Source organism: Phoca vitulina, unplaced genomic scaffold (assembly GCF_004348235.1).
Source record: "Phoca vitulina isolate PV1807 unplaced genomic scaffold, GSC_HSeal_1.0 scaffold7, whole genome shotgun sequence".
NCBI lineage: Eukaryota > Metazoa > Chordata > Mammalia > Carnivora > Phocidae > Phoca > Phoca vitulina.
The window spans coordinates 44,546,880-44,563,067 of NW_022589710.1; the positions used below are offsets into that span (position 1 = coordinate 44,546,880).

The window sequence follows — 16,188 nt, forward strand, 5'->3', positions numbered from 1 at the left end:
AACATCTTCTCAGTTCTTCAAGTTCAAGCCATTTTTTTCTTAGGTTATATTTTTAAGTAATCTTTACACAGAACATGGGGCTTGAACCTACAACCCTGAGATCAAGAGTTGCATGTTCTACCGGCTGAGCCAGCCAGGTGCCCCAGGACATTCCCCCCCCCCCCCCCCCCCCGCCAAGCTATTTTTAATATAAGGTTTTCCTTTGGTTAATGATTATGCTTGTAACACGGAACAATACCTTTACATTTGCTACCAAAGTTCAATATTCTGGTCTCTGACACACTGGGTGTAGCACGTTATGGGTGCTCAAATGTGAAATATAGTCACGACAAAACTCTTCATTCATCCTCTAATAAGCAAAGATTTTTGTTTTCATAAGTTCTTGCCTAATTTCTAGAGTATAGGCATGCATGGTCTGTCCTAGATCAGGGTACTTTGAAACGAAGTTCATCGGGTCTACATTGCCTCAACTGCCATGTTTATACCTCACACTCTATAGAACTCCATGTCCATCTTCTGCATCTACATTAATCAATGCAGTTGACAGCTTCAACTCAAAATCTTAAACAGTAAATACAAAGGGAACAATCTCTTAAAAGATGGCGTCATCCCTGCATGTCCACAATCTATTCTAACTTCCTTCTGCCCAAGCCCTAGTGAGCTTGGGGTGTATAATTTCTGTTATCCAGTATAGCTGAGGACAGAAAACTGATCTTACACATGGCCTCAATATCACTAGTGAACAGCATGAGATATTTAACAGCGGCTGTGTGGTAGAGTTATCAAAGCATTAAGAATCTAAACATCTAATTGTAAAAAACTCACCTGCTTAGGTTGATCTACAAAAGCAGAAAGTCCTGGCTTCACAGATTCAAAAATTTCCCCTTCCAGAATTGGAAGCTGTCCTATTTTGTCCGTGGAACAAAACAGAAGAGAGATGGCTAATTACCAAAAGTTAGGCTGCTTTTGATAGGGGGCTCTGTATCATATGACCCACTAGATGAACCTGGTATTCCTCCAAGCCATCCCAAGTAATCCCACCTGTGAGGAGTGGCTTGCAGGAGTATTGGGTAGGGGGACAGAAGACGACAGGCAATTCTTGAGAGCCCCTCTGGCATTTCTCAGGGTGGATACCTAGCTCCTACTGCTGCCTCTAGGCTCTATACGTAACTTGAGAACACTGGAAATTCAGAAAAAGTTAATCTTCAAGGTCCCTTCATCTCCTTCTCCAAGGATGGCAGTGATCCTCTCTCATGACCACTTCCAATATTCTCAATATTCTGGACCCTGGAGCATCAACTAACTTTAGAGAAAAGGACAAATTACAGCTATACTTCTTGGACATATGGGTTTCAGACTACAGGCAACCCAGATCTAATTTCACACTGAATTAAACCATATGTTCAATTATAGCCCAAAATCTTCTCTGAGGAAAGACATTCAGTAGCTGTAAGTTACCATAATTCATATCGCACTCTCTCAGCACATTTGTTTCTGGAAGGAGATGCTGAAGTGTGGATTAATAGGCACTGGTGAGGGTACCAGTTACACTTACCTGATATTTTCTGCACAAAGGTGTAAACATGAATTCGTGTTCCAGTGCTCCCTGCATCGAACATAATTCCATACAATGTGCTGGCACTGACATTGATGGGGCACATGGAAGACAGGAAGACACCTTCAAACCAAGTCTGCTGGTCTCTGTGGAAGACAGTGCTACAAACACAGGAGGCCACCAGCATGAAAAAGGCTGCCCCCCAGGTAGTGGCCATTCTCTTCCCAAGGTGTGGTGAGTCTAGGCTTTTGCTGCAGAAACAATGCTGTTCATACACCTGCAGTGGCTTATAGGACAAAGAAACACATGGTTAGACCAACTGGTCTTTTGTTTATACCTGTAAAGGAAGAAACACCCACTACAGAAATCCCACCCCTTCCCCCAAGGTGCTCCTTCTCTATTTTTCCTAACCAGCATAACAAGCTAGACCAGGGTAACATAGGCTCCTAGCACCTTTTTCTGAAGAGTATCTGGTTGCAAAAGGAAAATGGGATTTAAAATACATTTCCCCCTTCTCTGCTTTCAGTTGTACGGTGGGTCTCTCATACTCAAGGCCTTCTCTGCCACCCTCCTCTTATTGTTGAGTCTAACTGACTCCTTTTCCATTTTGACAATTTTGTCTTTAGATCATATACTAACCATCTCTCCCTCCCTCTTTCCCTCTCTTTTGTCTTTTCTGGTTGATATAAGATGTTCCAATTTCTGAATTAAAGTCATAAAGTTACAAAGAAGTTATAAAGTCACCAGCACTGGGGTATCTACAGCCTTCAGAACTCAGGCTGTTGGACCGCTACCTGTGACCAGTAATACTGCCAGGGGCTTGTACATACAGTCACATTTTAAGGACATCAGCTTAATTTAAAAACACTTAAACAGACCATTGTGGGTTTGTTTGGTTTTTTTTTAGTTTATTTATTTATTTAAGTAATCTCTACACTGAACATGGTGCTTGAACTCACAACCCACAGATCAAGAGCTGCATGCTCCTCCAACTGAGCCAGCCAGGCTCCCGGATCATTATGGTTTTAAAAAACATCCTTCACAGGTTTCAGGCCATGTTATCCCAGTAAGAACTTAAGGCAGATGGGGACACCTGGCTGGCTCAGTCAGTTAAGCATCCGACTCTTGATTTCAGCTCAGGTCATGATCTCAGTTGTGAGACTGGGCCCAGCATCAGGCCCCATGTCTGGTGTGGAGCCTGCTTAGGATTCTCTCCCTCCCCCTGTACGCCCTCTCTTAAAAAAAAAAAAAAGACCGCCTAGGTGGTTCAGTTGGTTAAGTGTCTGCCTTTGGCTCAGGTCACGATCCCAAGGTTCTGGGATCAAGTCCCACATCGGGCTCCTTGCTCAGCTAGAGCCTCCTTCTCCCTCTGCCTGCAGCTCCCCCTGCTTGTGTTCTCTCTCTGTATGTCTGACAAATAAATAAATAAGATCTTAAAAAAAAAAAAAGACAAAACCAACAACAACAACAAAAACCCAAAAAAACACTTAAGGCAGATGGGCAAATTAAGCCAGAGAGGTTCACTGACTTGCTGAAAGTCATAAAGCAGGTCAATGGTGAAATCTTGATTAGAAATCAGTCTTCATTCTTGCCAACCTTTCTTTTTTCTCTGATTCCAAAAGCCTCCCTTATGGCAAGTTACTGCCTATATTTCTTAATATGTTCTTAGCAAAGACAAAAATCTTAGCATTAGTGCTCAGTTTTATTTTAGATCTGTGTATTATAGTAGGTTGGATAAAGATGATGCTGAAAACCTAGAGCAGGGTTACATGAAAAAATGTCTCCTGGATGAGCTATATTGTCTTTGCTCCAGGCTTCATTTTCTCCTGGTATTCATAAAGAATGCCATAACAATCCTCTAACATTTAAGGCTTCCTTAATTGCCCTTTATGTACTTTGCTCAAAACAGTTTTGAGTGTCCTGTTCCAGCTTTCATCTCTGTACTTCTCCCTATGTAAGTAGCTGGTTAATCAAGATCTAATTCCCAAATTCCCATTGTCCAGTCCCTTTATTTCTAACAGAATAACTGAGTATATCTGGAATACAGATTGAGGATTCTCATTCTCAAGTTTGTTGACCTCCTAGGGTTCATTTTATCAAAATGTCTCTCTTCCCAAAGGTGACATATTGTATAAAATTATGTAAATTGAAGTTAACTGCATTTGGAGTTTGAACTATTTAAAATAACTACAGTAGTTCTGAGGTACTGAAAGGCAGAGTTAGAATTATCAGTTTGAACACAATTCAAGGCTGGACTTCTACTTGATAGTTAAGAATAAAGGTTTTGGCTAGGGAGAAGAAACAACCAAAAACCTTTTATAGTCTCAAAGGAAACTTTATCCCAGGTAAACAACACTGAAATAGGGCAACTGCTTGGCCAGATTCATACTCACATCTTAAATCACTCCCTTTGGCGGGTTCTTTTACAGCAAACAGGCTAATCATGTAGATCAATCTAAATAACTGAAAACAAAAACAACCCTTTCAGATTCTCTGTGTATTAATGGACCCTTGCCCTGTCCAGGGCTCAAGCCATATCCAGCCCTTGGTCCCTTTTTTTCCCTCGGGAAGAATAGTTAGGGGCTTTCCAGTCATCAGCCTTCCTCTACCTCTGTGACTAATTCCACAGAAGCTTCGCCGGGCTCACTCATATTTTCTCTATTATTGTGGTTTCTGAAAAACCTCTCCAGCTTCGATTTCCATTAAGCAAACATTTGTTTTTCTTCCAAAAGAGATTTCAAGGTGGAAAAAATGCATGCTAGGTATCTGTTTTCACGGCGTGAAAAAGTGCAGAGTCATACCAGGTGCTCAGTGTAAACAAACAGTAGATTTTAGAGAAAGCAAAGGATGAAAACATCCAATAACCCCTTCTGCTTTCAATCCCTACCTTCTAACACCATTTCCAATCTCATTTTTCTTTAAGATTCGCTAAGAATGGTACTAGAAAGGCTTATAATTTAGAGTATATAGAACGGCATCCTTTTTCATGTGACCCCAGCCTGCAAAGCTTGCTCATTTTGTTAGTCTTTGCTCAGATGTCATCTTGAGACTTTCCCTGTCTATCCTATTTAAAACTGCAACCCACCTGGCCACATGCACATCTTCTACCTTCCTTCCCCGTTTATTTTTTTCTTTTCTTTGTTTAAGATTTTATTTTTTTATTTGAAGGAGTGAGAGAGCACAAGCAAGGGGAACAGCAGAGGGAGAGGGAGAGGGAGAAGCAGACTCCCCGCCAAGCAGGGAGCCCAACGCGGGGCTCGATCCCAGGACCCTGGGATCATGACCTGAGCCGAAGGCAGGCGCTTAACCATCTGAGCCACCCAGGCGCCCCCCTGTTTATTTTTTTCCATAGCACTTTCCATCTTCTGTATAATTTATTACTTCAGTGTTTTTTTTTTTTTTTTCCAGATTCCCTGCTCCCTGCCATCCTCATGTGAGCTATCTATGGGTGGGAATTTTTGTTTGTTGTATACACTGATGTGTTCCTGGCATTGGAACAGTGCTAGCACACAGTAGGTGTTGAATAAATACTCTGAAAGGATGAACAGTGATCCAGTAACTCAGGCACGGGATCTTATCCATTTAACAAGAATATAATAGCTGACTTCTTTCCAACAGGAGATTAATTACCTACCCATTGGAAGATCACGATTCCAAACTTCCAAGGCAGGATTGTTTCTCCAATGTGTCAATTATATGTTTCATATGCTACTCAAAATAATGCAGCTAGTCAAGTTTACTTTCTGTAGACTGGGGAGTATACACATCAGTATACTGAAATTCACTTCTCCTTTCAGAACTGGTCTTCTCAACATCTCTTGCTCACTTTCGCCTATTCACCCCAACAAAGCCCCCTCTTCAATTTTTTTGAGACCTTGGTGCCAGCTAGTGTTTGTCACTGTTCTCATTTCCTTCTAAGGTCTTTTCAATATATCTTTGTCTCTATAGTAAACACTAATACTCCCTAGGCAGCCTCCCTAGAGCTTCACACTCCGGATTCCCTTCTTCCATGTCACCCAGAGACAGACCACAATCCCACAGAACCTGGGCCCCATTTGGGTGCTCACCTGCTCATATCTGCCTGTTCCCCATGAATCCTTGCTGTCACTGTTGGTTGCCTTTTGCTCTTTGTTCCTATTTCAGCCCTTCTGAATCAAGCTAGCTTCATGAACCACATTCACCTTTGTGCTAGTTTGCAACTAACTACGTGGCATTTTGTTAACTCATTCCCTTCTTGATCCTTCACTCCTCCCTTAGCCACTTTTTTTTCTGGGTACACATGATTGTCTGGTTCATCTACTTTTATGATAGTTAAGTGCCAACTAGTAGCATTATTGCTTGTAGGGCCGAAGTTGCTCAGGAACTGAATTCTGTGTTTTTACACAGGACAGTGATTACCTAGTGTTTTTATATTATTAAATAACGTTATATTTACAATTATGAAATATGTAACTATGTCATAATGTTATTAATTCCTTACTATTTCATGTTTTTACAACCTTAGCCCAAGAGTAGGAAAGTTAATTGCACTCCTTGATGGCTTCTATCCTTGTGATGAATTTAGAAAGTTGGGTATTAAATTATCTAATTAACAAGCATTTACTGAATGTCTAATGTACACCAGACACTGTGCTAGTTTCTAGATACAAAAGAGGAATCAGATACAGGTCCAGCTCTTGGGGCTTCAGCTTACTAGAAGAAACAGACAAGTAAACCAACAGCTATAATGTACATACTGTGGTAAGTTCTCTTATGGGAATATGCAGAATATTATAGGAATGGACCTAAGAGGAAAGTAACTCATCTCAGAAGGGGAAGAATGGAGGTGGGAAGGGAGAGGGAGGCTCCTTAAGGGATAAGAGGCCTAAGCTGGGTCCTAAATCAGAGGTAGGAATTAACCTGGTGAAGTGACACAAGGAAAACCCTGAGAACTTTAAGTATCAAATAGATGGAGTATAGAGGACCAGAATAGAGCACAAGTGTGAGAAAGGACCTGTAGGTACTGAATCAGATTTCAAAAAGAGTGGACTTGTTTTCGTTAAACAGTTCCATGGCGACCCCTGTTATTTAAATTTTTCTATTCCCTCCCAAAACAAATATTAGTATTGACTGACCTGAATAAAATGACACAGTATTTCTCAACAGTTTAAAATAATGGAATGGGACAGGTGACTAGAAAATTCCACCAGGAAGTCTTAGGGAAGCTCCCACTGCCAATTCTCCTGAGCTCCACGAGAAGCTAGCTTTAACGAAGTTAAAAATTAAACATAATGCAAGTTTAAAATGTAACCAGAATGAAAATTTTAAACAATAAGCTGAACTACAGAAATGGATTAGCTAAACCACCCAGAGCATAAGTTAGTCAAGCAAAGCAAAACCATGACTGGTCTAATTAGTTAAGTCTGAAATAGATTCAGCACAGTGAGCAATGCCTCATGTGGGAATATAAGTTGGGACCTACATACCCAATACTAGGGGCCAGAGCTCTGGAACACTTTGCTATCTGAAGGCTGTCTAAGGTGAGGGTATATGACATCTTTTGTACTCCCAAACTCAAGTACTGAGCCTGGAACATGTTAGACATCAGTAAATTTCTCATGAATAGACTTGCTACAATTGAGCTAATAATATCTGCAGACAAAAGCATCAGGGAAGGGGGTACCACCTTTCCCAGCATCTTACCATGGCAATGTATCACATACCCAGCTCCCCATCCCCCTCCAAACCAGGTCATGGATAGGAGTGCTACTCCAGGAATCCTATTTATTCACATATTCATTCATTTAGCCATTCCAGAAATTATCAGTTGCCCAGTGCTACTTACAAGTATGGCATGCAAAGATGAATCATCTTAGACCTGCCCTTTAAGAGACTACAGTAAACGGGGCGCCTGGGTGGCTCAGTTGGTTAAGCGACTGCCTTCGGCTCAGGTCATGATCCTGGAGTCCCGGGATCGAGTCCCACATCGGGTTCCCTGCTCAGCGGGGAGTCTACTTCTCCCTCTGGCCCTCCCCCTCTCATGCTCTCTCTCTCTCATTCTCTCTCTCAAATAAATAAATAAAATCTTTAAAAAAAAAAAAAAAGAGACTACAGTAAACAGGAAAAAAAAAGAATACATGTCCATTAACAACCTCTGTAGAGTTAAAATGTGACAAGTAGCTCAGTTACCATGCTCTGAAACTTCAAAGCAGGGAGAGATTATGTCCAGCTGGAATAACTGAGAAGGCTTTGTGAAAGAAGTGGCATTTGAAGAGGGTCCTGAGAAGGGGCATTAAGACAGGAGAGGAGTGCTTTTCAGGAAACAATGATTCAAGACATGGAGGTAGAAAAGGGATGGAGGCCTCTGGGGAATAGTGAACACATCAGTTTGACTGACTGTGATAGGAAATAAAGTTGGAAAGGCAAAGCCAGGTCAGACAGTACAGCACACCAAATACTCAGCTGAGTTTAGACTAAACTCTGCAGGGATGGGAAGCCACTGAAGATTTTGAGCAACGGAGTGTCACAAATATGAATCTGGCCGTTAGATGTAAGACTGAAGTGGGGAGCCTTAGTAGGCTCCATTCCAGTGTCCCATTCTACGAACATTCACTGATGCCCACTAAGTGCTAGGTGCTCAAGAAGTAAATGTGAATAAACAGATGTTTTTATCCAAGATGCTCAGTCTGCAGAGGTGACAGACATAGACACAAATAACCACACCTTCTTAAGTTAATCATAAAAACACCAGAGGAGCCCAAAGCCTTAAAGGAATAACTCTACCTACAGGATTAGGAAAGGCATCACGAGATGATATTTGAACTAATCATGAAAAATGAATAGAACTACATAAATAATACAGACATGTGAATAAAGACCAGAGGGACTATAAAAAGATGAAAAGAAATAGGTATATTATGGACGGTTTGATTTCATTTTTTGATTTCCTCAAAAATTTTTGTCATATGGATTTCAGAAACAAAACAAAAACAAAAAGTAGACTATAGGGGAAGAGTATAGAAGAAAGGGTTAGTATTTAATGCAGAGGAAAGACTGTGGCCAAAGGAACACAATTTGAGGTAACAGTAATAGCAGCTAAGACCTTAATACTTCCCAAGCAGTATGTTAAGTATTTTATATGCATTATCTCATTTAATCTTATAAAACCACTCTGTGAGGTAGGTTCTATTTATTAACATCCCCATTCTAGAAACGAGAAAACTGAGGCATAAGAAGCTAGGTAAGACCACATAGTAGAAAGCGAGAAGAGCCAGAAATCAAACCCAGATGGTCTAATTCCAGAGCCCACAGTTTTAATCAGTAGATTACCCAGAAGGGTCATCTAGAATGACTCTAGAGAAAAATGGATATGGGGGTGGGAGGAGAAGGTAGAGCAGAGAAGAATGATCAGAGATGAAGCTGGAAAGTTAGACTGGCATCAACATGCAAAAGTCTTATAGTTTGATCTCCTTTCTGTATATAACCAAGAACTTTTGATCTGTTTCCTGCTGGTTCTATCTTCATTACATTCCCAGAATCTGATCATTTCTGGTCACTCATTGCCACCACTTTGGCCCGAGCCACCATCATCTCTCCTGTGATTTACTCTAATATTGTCTTAACACATCTCTGCTTTTACTCTCACTCCCCTAGAGTCTATTTTTAACAAGCAACCAAAGTCATCCTTTTAAAATACGTTACAGAATGTCTCTCCTCTGCAAAATCCAGTAATGGCTTCCCATTTCCCCCAGAGTAGCAAGATTCCAGCAACAGCTTTCACGGATCCACTTGCTCTGCTTCCCTCCCCATGACCTCTGACCTTATCTAAGTTTTCACCTTACTCACTCCCCCAACACTGACGTCTGCGTGCATGTCAAACATGCTCCTGCCTTAGGGCCTTGCTCTAGCTGTCCCCGCTGACTGAAACATACATCCACTTGATAAATTCCTGCAACTCCTTCAAATCATTGTTCAAATGCTACTTTCTTATTGAGACCTATCTTTAATACTAACCTCTCTCCCTCATGTGTCCCTTATCTCTGCCTGCTCTCTCAATACCCCTTACTCTGATCTTTTTCTTTTTTTATTGCACCTTATCACATTCTAACATATTAGATAGTTTATGTATTATTTATTATCTGTGTTCCTCTGATAGAATATAAGCTCCTAGAGAGCAGGAATCTTTCTTTACTGATATAGCCCAAGCACCTAGAAAAGTGTCCAAGTAGGTTCTCAATGGAAACTGACAATAGGAATAAACTGCAAAGTGACATAAAAAGGGAAAAATAGGGGTGCATGGGTGGCTCAGTTTGTTGAGCATCTGCTTTCAGCTCAGGTCATGATCTCGGAGTCCTGGAATCAAGCCCTGCATCGGGCTCCCTGTTCAGCGGGGAGTCTGCTTCTCCCTTTCCCTCTGTTCCTCCCCCCTCCTCGTACTCTCTCTCTCAAATAAAATCTTTAAAAAGGGGGGGGAAATAATATATATTTGTATAAATAGATTTTAAGAGAATTAATGAATACCTAATCTAGTCATATTGTTTTAGGAGAAACTATAATTTTATTTTTCTGAATCTATTAGTTCTATAGCTATATTAAATTTCTTTAATTCACACACTTTGTTAAAATTGCAATAAACTGAAGTAACAGCCCCCGCCCCAAATCTAAAGGATACTAAACATTATTTACATTGCCCAAGTTCTCTTCTATTTATCAAACCAATAAATATTTGGGATGCTGTACACTGTTACCTACTGCTGCACAACAAATAATCCCAAAACTTAGTTGCTTAAAACAATAAGATACACTTATTATCTCACAGTTTCTATAGTTCAGGAATTTAAGAGTGGCTTAATTGGAAAGTTCTGACTCAGGGTCTCTCATGATACTGGAGTCAAGATGCAGGCTGGGGCTACAGTCAACTGAAGGCTTGACTGAAGCTGAAAGCCCACCTCCAAAATGGCTCACTCAATGGCTGGTGAGCTGATGCTGGTTGTTGGAAGGAAGCCTCAGCTGCTTCCCAAGTGGACTCTCCAAAGAACCTTGAATATCTTTACATGGTGGCTGGCTCCTCCAGAGTGGGAAACCCAAGAGAGAGCAAGGTAGAAGTGGCTGTTTTTTTATGACTTAGCCCTGTAAGTCATACATTATTACTTCCCCCATATTCCATTGGTCCTACAGTCCAACCCTGAGGAAATGTGTGAGAGGATGGGCATGAATACCAAGAGGTGAGGATCAGTGGGGGCCATCTTAGAGGCTACTGCAAGTTATAACCAGTATTTGCATAATATTTTGTGTTCAGCTTTTTTTTTTTCAGTTTATACATTATTTCTATTAACGGAGCTTACACACTTCTTGTTTTAGGAACTACATGTTATTCCAATGAGATTAACTCTAAAAAATTAAAAACAGTATAGACTTTTAATTTCTCTGAAAATAATCCTATCCCACCACTTGATGCTTTCCATTTTTTTTCTATTATAGTCCTGATTTTTTTTTTAGATTTTTTAAAAATTTTTATTTATTTATTTGACAGAGAGAGACACAGCGAGAGAAGGAACACAAGCAGGGGGGAGTGGGAGAGGGAGAAGCAGGCTTCCCGCTGAGCAGGAAGCCTGATGTGGGGGCTCGATCCCAGGACCCTGGGATCATGACCTGAGCCAAAGGCAGACACTTAATGACTGAGCCACCCAGGCACCCTCCTCCTGATATTTTTAAAAAAGATTTTATTTATTTATTTATTTGAGAGAGAGTGAGAGAGTGACCATGAGTGTGGGGGAGGGGCAGAGGGAGAGAATCTTAAGCAGACTCCACTCTGAGTGTGAAACCTGATATGGGGCTTGATCTCAGTACCCTGAGATCATGACCTGAGCCGAAACCAAGAGTCAGACGTTTAACCAACTGAGCCACCCAGGCACCCTGAGTCCCAATATTTTATTTAAGGAGAAGCATTAAAGTCAGAAAAACTACAACTCATACAATATCCTGCTTGTTCCTAGGGTGAAAGGAATGTAAATACTTCAAAAACGTCAGATATATTTAGGAAAGAGTAGGGAGAAAATAAACGAGTCACTATATTTGTTACAATTATAAGCATCCATTAATAACTGAATAATAAACCTAACAGTGAAATGAAATGCTAAATCAAGGAAGGTATAGAGTGAAAGTATTTATATTAACAGAATAGCAACTTTCTTCATGCTATATATAGAAAGAAAATGTCCAATCAGACAACAGTAGCATTAATACTTAGGTACCGAAGAGATATTTGGTAGAAAGGGAGAAGACTGACAACTGGCACAGATATGAAAACCACTGAAAAACTCTGTAACAAGCATTTTTCAATCATCAACAAAATAAAAAAGAATTATTAAATAATCAACTTGTTTTAGAATGCTGCCAAAGAGCTGTAATAAGACTTGTAAGCATGGAAACTACAAGGGGAGAGATTGAATGGGAAGAACTTCCCAACAGTAGGAGTTGTTGCGCTGGTGGTGAGGAGAGGATTCTTGCCCCAAGGGCCCAGCTCAAGTCTGACTACGTTGTCCCTGGTGGATTCACAAATCAGAAGGCTGGTTGAATGAGATCTCTTTTAAGGTCTCTCCAACCCTAAGATCAAACACTCCCAATAAAGGAATTAGAATTGATACATTGGTAGTTACCAACAAATATAAAATCTTCCCTATAAACAGATCACTTCTTTCTGTACTTTATTCCATTTTAATCGAAACATCATTAGACAAGTGTCCAAAAGGCCAATTCTATACAATGAAACCATTTGGGTGTTATACCAAAATGAGATCAGGCAGTGCCTGACTTCATTCTTCATTGTTTCAGGCTTGACTTAGCTACAGTACCCACTGCCTGGGGAAAGCTGCTGCTCTTGCTGCCCCTCTCTTCACAAGGCACAAGGCCTTTTCCTACCCATCCATTAAGAGTGAAAAACCTTTAGACAGGAAGCTACTACCAGTCAGGAGAGGGTTAATATTGCCCCAGTGAGCAAATATAATAAAAACCTAAGGTGATAAACTATTTCTGCCTTCAAACCCATATCCATTGTGGGAGGCATTTATGTGCAGAAGAGTAATTACAAGGATCAATGCCCTTTGTCATTGTTTACACTGGAATTTGTGGGAAGAGAAGTGAAAACCTATTTTCCCTTTCTTGATATCAAATGAAAAGTATCTACTGCTTCAAATATGTTATATCAAAATGACAAAATGAGAAAGACTGAAATATTACGATGATACCTGATATATAAAGGAATAGGGCTGCCACATAAGTACCTTTCTTCAAATGTGTCTAAGATGCTTCCCCTTTAAATAATGTAACATTTTTATTTTAACAATGTTGGCTACAAATATTTCTAAAGTGACTTATGATTCAGGGTCATGATTATGATCATCAGTTATATTTTTCTGCAAACCTGGGATGCCTCTAGGGGCTACACAGTTCTATAGGACTGTTTGCCTGTCTGCCATCAAATGGTCCCAGATTGCTATGCTTTTTGAGCTAGTCTTCCCTGACATCATGCTGTGTATCACTGATGAGTGTTGTTATATACAGAATTCCTTCAATAAGCTGCCATCACGGTAATTTTTTTTAAATCTTTAAAATCAATGGGATGTAAATCAGAAAGCCATAATTATTAGATTTTTATGTCAACTCATGCAAATGAGAGCCTCTCCAAAATGATAAGGGTTGTAGACCTTGTGACAGGTCTTTTAGTGGCTCAGAGATTGAGCTCTCAGGAATAAGAAAGCAGAATGTGCAGAAATCTGACCTATGGAAAAGTGGGGTATTATTTTATATTGGCTACTTACCAGTATTTTCTTTTTCTTCTGGGCATTCCCCTTTCTTTCCTTCAACTAATGTGCCATTTTTTCAACCTATAGAAGATGGACATGGATAATCATAAGAGCAAAGTTCTCTCTTTTCTCTCTTGTCAGTAAGCTTATTTTTGAGGTGATAATTTTTTTTCATATTCATTTCTAATCTGCTCAATCTCTGGAAACCAGATCACCACACTCATCTCCTGACTTGAAGTCTAGTACTCTTGGGCTCTTTCTCCTTTTCCATACTTTCTTCTCATTCAAACTACGAATATAGCCACTCTTACAAAATCACTTGTTTATAAAATCAGCAACAGCAAAGGGAGGCAAGTCACACTCCCTCTAAAAGCTAGTGTATATTTTGTATAAATGTATGTGTGTAAATGTATGGGGGGCAGTGACTAAGGAGCTGATCCACAAACAAAGTGGATAAAATCTAGTTTATGCACTTAGTGGGATATTTTTTTTTTTTTTTTTTTTTGCTGTAAAGAACTCCTCTAATAAGGTGTGTGTTCCACAGTGTGATCAAGAGGGGCCATTTACTATTACATGTATGAGTCCATGGTTAAAAGGGACCAAGCCAATCCTAGTCCAAGGTACATATCCACAACAACTGAAGATAAGGACTCAAAAAAATATTTCTACACCGATGTTCATTACAGCATTATTCACAACAACCAGAGGTGGAAACAACTGAAGTGTCAATAGATATGCAACAAAATATGATACATATATTCAATAAATACTATTCAGCTATAAAAAGGAATGAAGTTCTGGTGTGCCTAGCTGGCTCGGCTGGAAGAGCATGTGACTCCTGATCTCAGGGTCATGAGTTCAAGCCCCACACTGGAGACTGTGTAAATTAAAAAAAGAACAGAAATGAAGTTCTAACACATGCTACAGTATGGATGAACCTTGAAAACATTACGCTAAGTGAAATAAGCTGGATACAAAAAGATATATATGATTCCACTTACATGAAATGTCTAGAATAGGTAAATTCATAGAGACAGAAAGTAGATTAGAGGTTACCAGGGGGTAGGGGAGTAGAGGAGAATGGGAGTTATTGCTTAACAGGTCCAGAGTTTCTGTTTGAGGTGATGACAGAGTTTTGGAAATAGATAGTAGTGATGGTTATAAAACAGTGAATATAATTAATACTACTGAACTGTACACTTAGAATGGTTAATATGGCAATTTTTATGTTATATATTTTACCACAGTAAAACTTTTTTTAAAAAAGCAGATGCAGGGGGTTACCTGGGTGGCTCAGTTGGTTGAGCGTCAAACTCTTGATTTCAGCTCAGGGTTGTGAGATTGAGCCCTGCATCAGGCTCCATGCTCAGCAGGGAGTCTGCTTGAGATTCTTTTTCCCTCTCCCTCTACCCCCCTCCACCCCACTCGCATGCAAGTAAATAAATAAATCAATCTTAAAAAAAAAAAAAGGCAAGCAGATGGGGGCACCTGGCTGGCTTAGTCAGTCGAGCATGTGACTCTTGATCTCGTGGTTATGAGTTCAAACCCCACACTGGGCATACAGCTTACTTCCAAAAAAAAAAAAAAAAAAGAAAGAAAGAAAGAAAGTGCAGATGGAACCAAATGTAAGATCCTAAGAGGAAAAACTTTGGCTATGATTTTTTTTTTTTTAAGATTTTATTTATTCATTTGAGACACAGAGAGAGAGAGCGCATGAGCAGTGGGAGAGGCAGAAGCAGGCTTCCCGCTGAGCCAGGAGCCCGATGTGGGGCTCGATCCCAGGACCCTGGGATCATGACCTGAGCCAAAGGCAGACACCCAACCATCTGAGCCACCCAGGCACCCCTATGATTTCAATAAAACAAAAGTCATGGCAACATTTCATCCTTTGGATATCTCACCCGTACACAGCCAACTACGATTTAAATTCTGAAGGGTAGTACTGATACTCAGAAAATATCTTTAAGCATTTGAATTTATACAGTATCTTCCATTCTCCCAGAAAGTTAAACTTACCTATGCAACATAAATCTAAAAATTATACATCCAAGAGAGGATTCACACAAGGTTAGAAATTCTAACTACACGGCCCCCAAAGCAAACATTTTCAAGACATTTTGTTAACTACAACTTAAACACCTTCCCAGTATGCCCTTGGAAACCAAGAATGGAATGAGTGATATCTACCTCTAAGCATGCAATCTTGACAGTTCTATTAAGTTTTCTTTTTTAAAAAAATTTTTTTCTTTTCTTTTTTTTATTAAGTTCAATTAGCCAACATATAATACATCAGTTTTTGATGTAATGCTCTATTAAGTTTTCCTTTAAAAACACTTAATATTGTGTGTATGTCAATACACTGAACTCAAAACAAAAGACACTTCAAACTGGCATCTCCAAATGCCCCCTTTCCTTGGCACCCTTGTCCCCCACACACAGAGAGGCTAAATGGATTCTCTTATTTCCTGTGCATCACAGATTTCCTAATTCACAACTCAAAATCCTCACCATCTTTGAATTCTCCACTCTCATACCTTCTATATTCCAATCTGTTATCAAGAACCGGTGATTTTTCCTTTGTAATATCTTTCCCATCTCTTTCTCCTTCTTTCCTCCCTAGTACCCCTGTTAATATCTAAATTCTGGCCGTTATTACTTCAGACTTGGGACTGTTACAGCTTCTTAACCGGTCTTCCAATTACCAATGTCTCTATTCTCAAATCTATACACCACTATTTTCAACATTTTCCCACTAGATTTTAACCCACAGCATGTCAGGAATTCATTTATCTTTGAACACTGTACAACCTGGCATATATGTTTAATTAATCAATGTCTGTTGAATGAATG

At 39.9% G+C, this 16,188-nt stretch overlaps 1 protein-coding gene across 11 annotated transcripts in view; it reads right to left on the reverse strand.

Moving 5' to 3' along the window:
- Positions 1–16,188, reverse strand: part of ENTPD5 (ectonucleoside triphosphate diphosphohydrolase 5 (inactive)) — a 39,166-nt gene that overhangs the window by 16,777 nt on the left and 6,201 nt on the right. For 6 of the 11 annotated variants that reach the window (XM_032405549.1, XM_032405554.1, XM_032405552.1 and 3 more), the window contains 3 exons: positions 13,354–13,419; positions 1,556–1,841; positions 826–905 (listed from right to left, as the gene is read on the reverse strand). In XM_032405549.1, the coding sequence (XP_032261440.1) occupies positions 826–905; positions 1,556–1,772 (297 nt within the window). In that variant the 5' untranslated portion in view covers positions 1,773–1,841; positions 13,354–13,419. Of the gene's footprint in view, positions 1–825; positions 906–1,555; positions 1,842–3,948; positions 4,019–13,353; positions 14,209–14,826; positions 14,868–16,188 lie in introns of those variants that run through there. The other 5 variants (XM_032405550.1, XM_032405547.1, XM_032405555.1 and 2 more) reach the window with 4 other exon arrangements.